Source organism: Lates calcarifer, linkage group LG15, assembly GCF_001640805.2.
Source record: "Lates calcarifer isolate ASB-BC8 linkage group LG15, TLL_Latcal_v3, whole genome shotgun sequence".
Lineage (NCBI taxonomy): Eukaryota > Metazoa > Chordata > Actinopteri > Centropomidae > Lates > Lates calcarifer.
Window position 1 is genome coordinate 5,749,186 of NC_066847.1, and position 12,637 is coordinate 5,761,822.

At 40.1% G+C, this 12,637-nt stretch overlaps 1 protein-coding gene across 2 annotated transcripts in view; it reads right to left on the bottom strand.

Annotated features, from left to right (window-relative positions):
- Positions 1 to 12,637, bottom strand: part of pear1 (platelet endothelial aggregation receptor 1) — a 46,925-nt gene that overhangs the window by 31,153 nt on the left and 3,135 nt on the right. The window contains exon 1 of one of the 2 annotated variants that reach the window (XM_018699856.2): positions 10,790 to 11,300. The exons of the other annotated variant lie outside the window; for it this stretch is intronic. Within the exon in view, the coding sequence (XP_018555372.1) occupies positions 10,790 to 10,800 (11 nt within the window). The 5' untranslated portion in view covers positions 10,801 to 11,300. Of the gene's footprint in view, positions 1 to 10,789; positions 11,301 to 12,637 lie in introns of those variants that run through there. 2 annotated transcript variants of the gene reach the window in all.

Below are 12,637 nucleotides of genomic sequence, written 5' to 3' on the forward strand. Positions count from 1 at the left end.
AGCATACAGCTGAACTTTAAGAAGTGATTTACTCAACCAGTGGTTCCCAAAGGGAGGGATAAGGAGTGGTTAAACTCTATTATAATGCCATTAAAACAATGAGAGAGCAGAAATGAAGAATCATTGCTCTTGTATCAGGCTTTACTCCCCAGTGTTCTGCCCACCCAAAGTGAACTCTCCTCAAATTGAGCTCCTTGAGACAAAATCTTACCAAACAGGAGTCTGTGGCTTAATGCAGGCCTTTTAAGGGGCCCTTGACGTTAAAATATGGGAAACTAGTGCACTCTGCAAAATTGTGAACATTATAAACTGGCACACCCTCCAGCAAAAGACAAAGAAGGAGAGACCAACAGACAGAAATCAACTCAAATGTTTCCTGGCAACAACATGGTCACACTGTACATGATTAAAGCATCGCTGTGCACCATTACACTTATAGGCTGGCCTATAAAGTTGCGGCACATATCAGAACCTTAAGGAGATTTAAATGATCACTCTCTGATTGTGATCATCACTATTACCATCATCAAAAAATACCCTACACAGGAGACTGCAGCCAAAGGTTTGTGTCACAAATTTAAAGTTCTCCCCTTAGAATAACAAATCTATAAAACTGCTTCAGGGCAGAAACTGACAGAAACTGGAATAAATCAGCCAGAGTACTCCATGTGACACATCGACCGCAGTCCCCTCTACCCCTCTCTCCCCATCCCACCCTCACATTAAACTAGAGTTACAGTAAACTGAATATAAAACCCATAATCCTTTGCATCTGGGTTCCCGTCTTGGAGCGCAAGACGGGTTCGGCTGCTGCCTCACTGCTAGACCTCACTGCTAGACCGCAGTGAGGCTGGCACACACTCCCCAGTTGCTGTTATGCCTTGTGTTGGGTGGGTGGTTGGTTGGGGGGGGTCAGAGATCCTTAACGACACACTGGGGAAACAATTGCATGCCACACCCAGAAATGTAATGTGAGAACACACGGAAAACCTGAGAAAAAACACCCACACATTTCATGCTGTTCATTAATTTATCAACATTACCCTGCCTACATCGAAATGTTTCACTCTGTTTACAGTAAAGACATCATATACAGTAAAAGGTGGTTCTCTGCCACAAAGCTGTACCCCCACACTGGAAAAAGCTTTTGAGTGGAAAAACTCTTGGCAGCTCAAATGCAGTTGACGGTTCTCGGGGGAGTTGCGTGACAAAAGGATGATCTAGTGAGGGAGAGAGAGGAGGGGGAGGCCTCGCACAGATCTTAAAAGCCTGAATTTCGCTGAGTGAGTTCTGCAGTGTTTTCTGTCTTGAGGATTCATGCAAGTGAGCTGAGAATTCTTGAACTTTTGACCTTTTGAACTTTAAGAAACACTGCACACCTTTGCACTTTTAAAAGTATTTTTTTTGGTCTCCTTTTTCAGACAGCTACATTGTCTTTATTTGACCCTTTCTTCCGCCACTGTATCTTATAATTATGTCAGCAGATCTCACTATTTTGCTACAGTTTCCAGTAATAACATGGGAATAAATTATTTGGATCGTCCTAAACAAAAGACTTCCTAACAACAATCTCTTAAATACGGCGACAGATGCCTGGTACAGCCTGCCAATCTGTCTTCAGGTTAGAATCGTTGTAAAGATCTGTTAATTAGGGGAACTGCAACGGAAAAACTAATGAAATCACCTCATGTCAACTCTTTGTCATCTCAAAAACAACGTTAAGCCAGCTTTCACTTGGCAACCTCAGGCATTGTGGTCTGGGACACTTTATTTAACTGAGAAAAACAGGATATAGTGTGTCTCCCCCATTACATTAACTCTAATTTAGGTTCCAGTAGAACCAAACAATGAGAGTAGTGCAGATTAGTCAGATGGCAGATCTGAGATCAGTTATTATTCGTCTTAAACATCACCTCTCTTCCCTTTACTTCACTTTATTGTCTGTCCCATCAAGGGAAACTCACCTTGCAACAGCCAAGTAGAAAATAAAATGTAGGACATGCAATATACATCTTACAAACAAAACTGCAATGATTTGAGAATTTGCTGTATTTCCAGAAGACTTTTTTTAAGCCCCATTTTAATGCACTTTTCAGATCTTGGTAGTTTTGCACTATATTTTCTAACCAGATGAGGGATTTTACTCATTGAAAGTCTGGATCTCAAGCTGTAAAAGAAACAAGCTGAGTAAATGTTAGCAGCAGCTTGATTCACGGCCTGTCCAAGGCTGAACTTTGTCAGAGAAATGTTGATTTTAATGTGAAACTGCTTCATCCAGCATTTGGTGAAGACAACTCCCAAGATCTTATGGTACTTCACAACTCTTAGCTGCAGAAAATTACACACTGTGCACTTAATAATATTTTTTTTTTAAAGTTTAGCTGGCTCAACATGAAAGCAGAAGCCGATTTAAGGGATCCAACAGAGTGCAATGTACAATGACCACACCTTTTCCTGCAGTGTTAAAGAGCTAGCAGTTAGATAAGCTACAGCTAGTCTGTGTGTGTATGTGTCTGTTTGTGTGAGCTTGTTTATGTTGGATAGTGTCTTTATGAGTGAGGTCAGAAGGTGCTGGAGCTTATGTCATGGCCTCTTTCCCCATGGTGATGGAGAGCAGAGCCCGTGGATAAGTGATAAGGTTACTGTGGTAATGCTGTTGTTGTAGTCCACATGAGGACATCAACATGAGTTCAACACAGAGCCGAGGGAAGGCTGATTTTGTATTGACTCCTATCTGTAACCAGTAGGAACTGCAACAACACTGATAGTGTGAACTGACATGAACTGATTGACTCTTTCAAAACAGTTGAATTCTTGTTTGACTGTAAACAAGCTGTTTTTAGCTAACATCTACTTAAATTTGACATTGCATTGTCAAATTATGCATGTCTCAGCAGCTGCATGGCCTATTTTTCACCCAATACGGGAACATAAACAAGTTGGTTGCGATTAAGGAAAGATCATGGCTTTGGCTAAAATGACTACTTTGTTAAGGTTAGGTTAGTTGGTTTACAAAAATATGCAACTTTTAGTAGAAAACAGGAAACAAACAGCAGCTTCTCATGGTGAAGTGAGATATTTTGTTGACCCATCTCTGCATTCCAACCTCCTCTTTACGTGAACTTTGTCACGTTATGTCATCATCTTACTTCTTTCTTTGCTCCCGATGTTCAGAATACTTCAGCCAGCATAGGGCTTTGCCACTTTAACATAAACATGTCTTTTAGGATCATTTGCTGAAACAACTGCGTGTGCTGATTTGCTTGGTGGGACAGCTGCCAGATTTATCTACTTTGAGAACTGGAGGCAAACCCCAAAGACAGCACTGTGGCTTGTGTTTGTCCAATCAGATGCAGAAAGAGATACTGCTGATTTCTTTTCAGTCATCTGTCATTTAGTTAAAGTGGCTAAAAACAGTGTTCAAGATGGAAACTGTCTTTTTTAAAATATATATATCATCATCTAGCAATGCAAAACCTTCCCATCAGACACACTAACCAATTTTGTGCTATTGTGAATTACCATTCATAATTTAAAATCCTTTAATAGTGAAAGACAGTTTCACACATGGAAACCTTTGGCCGAATATTCAATATGATATGACCGTATGACTGCACAGGGAATAAAATGTGTTAAATGTAATAAAAGAAAATTAAAACAAATGCTGTAACTGAACTCTTTGGGGACACTGATGAGGAAACAAATAAATAATCCCTGTTTTTTTTCATTCATGAACTGTTTACTTTTTGCAGATGTGTGTCATCTGATGTGGTTTACACTGAAATTCTCCTTTTTTTCATTGCGCTGGGCTCCTTGCCAGTTGGAGGCCTTTGCTCTCCCTGCTGCATTACTCTGACACGTTTGAGGCTCGTGCGCTCTCGTACGCAGACCCACAGTGCAAACTGCTGCCTGGTCCTCCACACTCCAGACCAAAACCACAGGCAGAATGACTGTGGCTTCATTGGTCAAAGAAAGCAGAGGGGTCCACAAAAACAAACCTAAACACTGGGACACTGTGATAAATACACCAACTCACCTCTGTGGAGCAGAATAAACAAAAACACAGACTTACACACCTTGGATGTTTGGCCTCTTTAAAGAAGTTTATTATCCAAACTTTAGTTAGTGAAATGGTGGAAAACCCAAAATGGACGCCCTGGCTGAGGTTTCAGAGGGACATGACCATACAGCGATGTAATTATACGTGCTGTAATGCTCTGTTGATCATACTGGTACAAAGACACATAGAGTCCTTGTAAAAAAACACACAGCCTTTCCACAGACCATGACCAAAACACATAGCTTTGCATTGTAAACTCTCACAGTTATAACACAGGCGAAAAACCTCTCGGTCCACAACAAAAGAAGGCTGCAGCTTGTAAGGAACATGAGTAGCACTGTAAAATTCACAGCACGTGGAATCACCAGAGACTAGATCAGTTTTAACCAAGTTTTGTCTCCAAACAAAGCTGGTTAGACATTGTAATTTGGCTAAACTGTTGGCTACAACCAACACTATGTGTGTTCCCAGATCTCAGCAATTACTTACTTACAATAAATGATTGAAAAAATATCCAAAGCTAATAAAATAGGACCCAGGTTGTAATAAACCTGAATTATTCTTTAAACACCAACACTAAGTACGGATGAGGCTGATGGGCATGTCATTAGTTTTGCAGATATTTGGTCATAAACCAAAGTATTGGACAAATTCCAATTTTTGACCTGATGGTGGTCGTAGATGAAAAGTAAAGGGATCATCATTACAAATCATCCTGATGAGGACATAAATGTGCGCTGGAGGGAAAGGCAGGATCACTTATATCAGTAGGATACATTATCTGGGAAGCGTGAACATCTGTGCAAAATTTCATGGCAATCCATCCAAGATATTTCAGTCTGAACCAAAGTGGTGAACTAAACGACCGAACACTGCCATCCCTAAACCCATGTCACTATAGCGTGTCCAAAAATATGACCCAAGTTGTAATGACCTGAATTTGTCTCTTAATGAAAAACACATTGACCACATAACAGCACAAGAATTTCAAACTTCACTGTATCATGTTCTAACTATTTGAAAACACCTCTGCCATAATGATTCTATAAGCAGGATATTTCTAATGGCTTTGGCACTTGATTGACCTCACCATGGCCATTGTTTCAGCATGAATCACAGGCGAGTTGTTGATTCACTCACACATTTCCTCCTCATCTCTTCCTGTGCTTTACTGTCTAACTGCCACTCCGTGGTCATTCAGGAAACTCTCTATATTCTTGCCATGAGTGTTTCTGTGGGTCAAGTTATTCTTGTGAATTTGCAATGTCATTGCATTAGTTTATGATAAGGTCATGATGCTTATAAGTAAAACAGTGCTCTGCCACTGCTTTGGCACTCCCTAATCACAAAATAAGTTAGAAGAAGTAATGATACTGAAAAAAATTGAAATAAATGTCTGCTGTGTGAGAAAGGCTTCCTTTTAGGGCTGCAACTAATGATTGTTTTCAGTCCCTGTTAATGTGCTGATAATTCTTTAATCATTTGGTCCACAAAAGATAACAGTAAAATAATAACATTCACCACAATATCCCAAAGGCAAACATGACATTAAATGTCTTGTTTTGTCCAGTCAACAGCTTAAAAACACAAAATATTATCCAGTTATTTCAGTAACAAAAGACAGACAATCAATAGAGAACCAGGGCCATCAAATGCATTTGATGCTTGAAAAATTGTTGCCAATTCGTTTAAGGTCAATCAACTAATCGAATAATAATCATTACAGCTCTACTACCGATAACACATCTCAGTTGAACTAAAGTCAGTCTAACTAATTTGTCAAAAAGCCTTTTGTGTATATTTTTATTGCTCTCATTTAATTCTGACTTATGTCTTTGCCAAAAAATGTACAAAAAACTTTACTTTGGCTGGTAATGTATCCCCATAACTATGCACAGTGGAAGATTAAAACATCTAAACTAAACTGCATACAGCAACAAACTCACACATACATTTAAAAAAGGAAGTAAAAGTAAAAAATTCTCTTTTAATAATTTGTGTGAAAAGAGTTGCAGCTGCACAGTAACATTTCCTTGACCTTGTTACCCTCCATCATTTCATTTTACCATTGACCCCACTGATGTTTTGGTCCTAATTCATTTTACACATCAGAATGTCAGCCTCGTGCTCATTTTCCCACCATGACAACCTAATTTTTTAAATCATAATGTCTTTCTCTCCACTTAATATTGCCTCAAAAACAAATTATTTCTTTCCTCCTCTTTCAGGGTCAGAAAGTTATGGGAAATGCAGCGATAGTTGCCGTGTCTTTAACCAGTCTTCCCATGATGAAACTATGTAAAGGCCAACACTTATGCATCCATATTTATTAGTACGCAGAGATCCCCCAGTATATACAGAACAGGCCACGGGGTCAAGAGCCTTTGAAATCTTCTGAAGAGCTTAAAAAAACAGAAACAACCTCCACTGAACTCTTACAACAATCGCTAACAATGTTAGTGTTGTCTCAGAGCAAAATAACTCCTTTGTTAAGAGAAAAAAGTCTGTAATACAATTAAACAGGAAAATAAGCAACTTCTGAATTGGGGAAAGACCACTTGTTGTTTTGGTTTAGTCTTTTCTCTTCTGCTTATTTTAATTTGGACTTGGCCTCTAACGGACATTGTCTTTACTATTTGCTGCCAAATTAATATACTGTGTGGCGTCAGAGCACTAGTTTATATTGTCAACATAATGCTAACAATACGACATCCCACCTGTAGAAACCTCTGTCTGCAGTGAGCTTGTGTAGAACTGATTTGCAGCTAGATGTACATCTCTTCTCATCTGGAAGAAATGCAAAAATCCTTATGGAAACTGTCCATGCTGCAACTGTACTTATGGTTTATTTTCTGTCTTCTTTTATTATTTGTTCGGTTGAGTCAGAATATTTCAACTTAATCAACTTGACTTATTCTGCTTTTAGTCTCAAATTGATCTCTAAACTGTCAGGGACTCTACTTGGACCTGGTTTTGAAGTTTATACAGAAACTTAAATCTCATTGGCTGAAGAGTTTCTATTATATTTCTATCTGCAGAATTTGCAAATATAACAGGTAAAGGATAAGTCTGGTTAACAAATTTCATGAAAGAAAAAAATGAATCATGAAAAAATGTTTTTTCATGATTCATTAAATGTTGTTTCTTAACTGTGATGAACAGGGGAAAAAATTATAGATACATAGATACACACTTTCCTGCTGCCACAAGTGCACAGCTGTTTTGGGAAAATATGTAGGCTTTTTAAAAAATGAAACCATATACTGATAAGCTATTTTTAAGATTTACATCTTCCAGAGGCAGTTGGATTGTGTCCATAACCATGGTAGGGGAGTCATAAAGTATTGAAAGAACTAACACATTGTTGGTTTCATTCTTTTCAGCTGATGAATCATTTAGTCACACTATAATTATATATTGAGTGTCACTGGTGCAAAGGCTCATATATAATGACAGGTGTCATCCTGTGCATTGTGCACATCTGGATTCACTTTACGTGCTGTGACATATGCAAAAACAATCAGAATCTATTATGGCTTTGTCAAACTATACAGTCTATCCCTCACAGACTGGTTGATCACTGGTGTGCAGTTCTCCAATCACTTGTTTGACTTGTAGTTTCTTACGAGGGGAAACAGGCGATCAGTCTGCAGCCACTAAAGGGAAACGCTGAACCACTGCAGGCAGCCAAAACTGCCAAGTCATCACAAAAGTCTGCATCGAACATTGACATAAACACAGATGTGCACACACAGACGTTGCCTGTTCCATGTGCCTCGACACACACACGCATACAGGCACACTGCTTTCTTTTCTTTCCATTACAACCTTTGTTTTGGCTAAAGAGCGTGCTGATTGCTTACTCTTGTGGTCTTGACCCTCGTGGTGGGGGAACTGCAGTCCAAACTATGTTGGAGAGGTGTGAAATCAAACCCCATCTGCTTTGGCAAAATCTACCATGAGCACAGAGGCTGAATGGGCTACAGTGTCTGAGAAACTCAACTGTAAACTTATAACTGGATGCTGCATTTCATAAGATGGCTCCATTTCTCTGCAAGAGTTATGTTGTTCTTTTCTGAATTAATCAAGCCCTACTGTATAAAAACAGTGGTGGCAATTCAGTGTTTTGTTGATATGCTTGATAAAATATGGGCTTCCTGGGAGGTCTGTGGCAACTGACAAGATTATACAGATCCCCCTGAATGTCTGCGGTATCTGAAAAACATCACGGGAGCATCACCCTTTACTGTGACACAAGGCTGAAGAATGACATATTTCATACCGTGGATAAGTTTCCCATGCGAGAGCTTTAATGTAAGTCTTTAAGTCGTGGCTGCATGAAAGAGAGCGCAATTTACAGTAACAGACTTTAACCATGCCGCATCTGGTTTCAATTAAGGCAACACTTCTAATGTGACTGGATGGCAGCTTTGTTTTTTTCCTCTTTGCAGCTGCTACGATACAGCGAGCTGGAAACCATTTGAGCTGGTGTGGCCATCTTTTTGTTGCTGTTGATGTTTTTTTCTGCCATTTGTTTCTAGGATAAATCTGTAGTACTATTTCCCCTCCAAAGAAAAATAACGCAACACCTGGGTGATTTACCGGTGACTTGATTGTTGCTGCCTGCAGGGTGGTACAGCCATTATGTAGGAGGGTGGGAGCTGCACACTGGGAGACAGATGTGCATTTCAATTAATGCCATGTGGTCAAATGTCTTACTGCAACAGAAGTACCTAGATAACCAGGAAAGGCTTGGCAAAACTTTAACACAAGCAGCAGCAGCAGAAGACTAGAGTTCAACAGAGTAGTTATCAGTTATTATCTCTATTGGCTTTCCTTCTTTATCTCTATTTCCAGGAAGTCCAGCCTGGGCCAGTAAATTCCTAAAAGTTAAACCCCATTGATTTACAGGCCTACCTCTGGCACATGGTGTGCTGCCTTTCTGGAGGACAAGGTGGAAACCTGCAACTTATTAAAGTGATCATTTTGGAGCACCTTTTTTCTTTTTTTACACATAGCCCAAAAAGCTCCCTCTCTCTTTCTCCCTCCCTCTCTCCAGATGGGCCTCATCCTGCAAGCATCTGGAAGTTAAAGCCTTATTTTCTTCACTCAAAAACTTGAGCCACGTGTGCTACCCTGAAGGTGAACCCTCAGAGATGTTCCTTTACTTAGTCTGATCCTCTGTGCTTTTCCCAGCAGTGCCACTAGACTGAAACAGTTTCAATCCCCACAGGTGGTGTCATTAATTCACTTTGTTGGATATCCTTGTGGCTAACGAAAGATGAAAAGTCAGCTCTACAGAATGTGCTCTAGTTAAGTGAAAACCCTGGCATGGTCATCTGTATTGTGCAACACATTCTTCTCTAGGGGCTTTTTGGTATGACACCTGCATATCTGTCCAACACAACAGGAAGACGAGGGGGCAAAGAGGAGACGAGAGCCAGATATAAGCCACCACACAGGATGTCCTGGGCAAACAACACTGTGGGAGGGCAAACACTGTCAATGGTAGGAGGTAGAGAGGGGCCTGTCATCTTGTTTGGGTATGATGTTCACAACTGAAGGAAACCAAGTGGAGGGGAAACTGTTAACACTTTTCGTCTTCCGAATGCCCAGAGGCAAACAGAAGCAGCAGGAAACACAGCAGGTCATCTGTGAGTCACAGAGGAATATTTTTTTATCGCAGTGAGGCTTCTTTGGGCTTTTCAAAAACTGCTGCAAATTAGTTTCAACTATTTACCAATTAATGAGCGAGCATGCAATTTTGCTGTTAACACACTGCAGAAGCGAAAGTTACCACAGAGTATCTTGTCAGCACTTTATTGACGATGTCTTTGAAAACAGCATGTTTTCCTCATTACTTTTTAATTGACTACAACTCCCTGGCTCATTATCATCTGTCTTCAACTAATAATTTCATTTCTTCAACAGAATTTCTTTTAGTTTTTCTTCGAGGGGGCAAAAGAAAATCAAGTTTTCAACTAAATCAATCTGTGTCCCCACAGTTCCTCAGGTCCACGCTCTCTGTCTTCAATCAACACTGCAGAGCACCAGGGGAATGAAAACTGGGACAAACAATAGGAAGCTGATAGGAAACATCTTGCATGTACATCCAGGTCTGCATCTCCACAGTCTCTTCCTTTTGACATGTATACAGGAGTGAGCTGGGAATAAAAAAAGTCAGGCGCATGAAAGGAAAAGTCCTTGAACGGTGCCATCATACCTACACTGGATCTGCTACTCCCACATTTTCCAAAAGCAAAGCCTTTTGGCTTCTCAGTGTCCTTTTTCACAAAGAACCCCTTTTAACCGACTGAGCTTGTGTTGTTTTGACTAATGGGGACACTGACAAATAGTGATAATCTGTCATCTTGCCTTTCCTGCGCCTAGGTTTGTCTTTCAGAAGTGGCCTGGAAAATGAAAAACAAAAAAAAGAAAATAAGTCCTCTCATAAAATGCAAGATGGACGACTCAGAGAGTCGTAGCTCAACACAGCTGGTGGAGTGGATCTGAGTTTGTGCTCAAGAAAAACATCAAGAGTTCTAGCAGTTCATGTCCGCATGGTGCCAAGCATGACATAAAGGCCATTTGTTTTTCACATGCAAACCTCTCATCTTGGATGGTAAACTCATGATATTTCATCTTATAACTGACTAAATAAACAGTCTGCACTCCATCTGCACAATCGATTTCACTCAGTATTAAAAACAAACAACAACATAAACAAACCCCATTTTCATCACTGAGATGGAAACAAAAAGCGAGAAGCCCTCTGGGCCTTGGATTTGGTGCTATATTTCCTCTAATTCTACGTCTCAGGTTTCACTTGGTTCCAGTCATCCTGCATAGACACCACAGCGAGACATAGACACCAGTGAAAGCCCCAGAAATCTTAATGAACAATGTCTCCACTGCTGCTCCACCCACCGCCCCTAACACCACCCACCAACCACCAACATAAGCAACTTCAGGAAAGACCCTCACCACAGTACAAGTAGTCTGTGGTCACTCCATCAAGCTGCTGCTGGCTCCTCCTCCTGTTTCAGCCCCAAACCCCCCGACCTCTGCTTTTTATGATTGGTTATTTGAGCCAGAGCCCAATGAAACTGTACATGTTCCACAGCCAGAGCAGAGCGAGCGACCTAAAACCCCTGAGCTGGAGGGCTGCAGTCGAATCTGCTCCAAATTATTTGCACGGCTGCAGAGCACATGGGGTTGAAAGGCTTATATAAGCCTGTGGTAGGAATATTCAACCCGTGTCACCTTCTTTTGAATTCCCTGTGCGCTTTGTCTTTTTCATTAGGACTATTTTTACATTAAAAATAGAAGCTTGGGGAAAAGACAAAGGTCTTTTTTTTTTTTTTTTCACATCTACTTAACTTTCAAAACGAAAACTTTGTTGCAGATATGTAAGATTGGGAGTGTGGGATGAATAAACAGAATTTCAGATGACATTATGTAACATTTTACACATAAATAAAACTAAGTTCTCCTGCCTTAGTGGTAACTGACAGTTGATAAATGTTTTGTGCATTGAAACGTAGAATTAACATAACAATGAACACTTGAGACCAAATGTCACCAAAACTAAAAGAAAACAAAATAAATAAGTTTAATAAATAAGTTTAAGAGTTTACAGCTATGGTAGCCTGTGGGGTTGTACTTTTGCACAGCACTGGTTTGAGCTACATGCCAACAACAGCATGCTTTCATGCTCACAGTGGCAATGCTAATGTTAAACAGGTATAATGTTAACCATTTTTGTTTTGCTTGTTGGCATGCTAACACTGTACTAATTAGCGCAAAACATGAAATACAGCTGAGGCTCATGAGAATGTTGCTGGTTTTGCAGGTATTTTGTCATAAACCAAAGTATTGAACTACTTAAAATTTGGAACTGATGATGGCACTACATGAAAAATGAACAATTCACCCTGAGGAGACCATGAATGTCTTTACCAGATTTCATGGCAATCCGTCCAATAGTTGTTGAGATATTTCACTCAAAATCTCAAATGTGAACCTCATGGTGGTGGTAGAGTCAAGAGATCATCAAAGTGATTAGTGTTCATCCTTTAGGGAATGTTAATGTCTCAATTCAATAAATATTAGTATTAACATTCAGTCTGGACAAAAGTGGTGAATCAAATGACCAATCCCTACAGCCATACTGCCAGTTTGGCTAAAAGCCTGAATTTTCAGATCACCATTTTAAAGTACACAGGTAATTCTATAGCTCTGAGTCCATGCTTCGACAGACAAAGACGTCAGGCTGTGATCTTACTTACTTAAATAACACACAAATGGTGTGTGGACACTGGATATAAACATGTCAAGTTGTGGCTTTCAAAAGACAATCTGCAGACACTCCGGGTGCCCTGTATGGTGCAACAATAAATTTTAGAAAACTCCAGGCACTGGAGGATCAAATTAACACTAATGAATCTTACCTCTGACTTTTTTCTGTTTCTACCTCATCTCTTTGTGTCTCTGGTCGGTGTCATCTCCAACCAAAACATATCCAGTTGCTAGCCTGAGCTTGAGCCCTCTCCTGGACAAACACATGTTAAGTCAGCC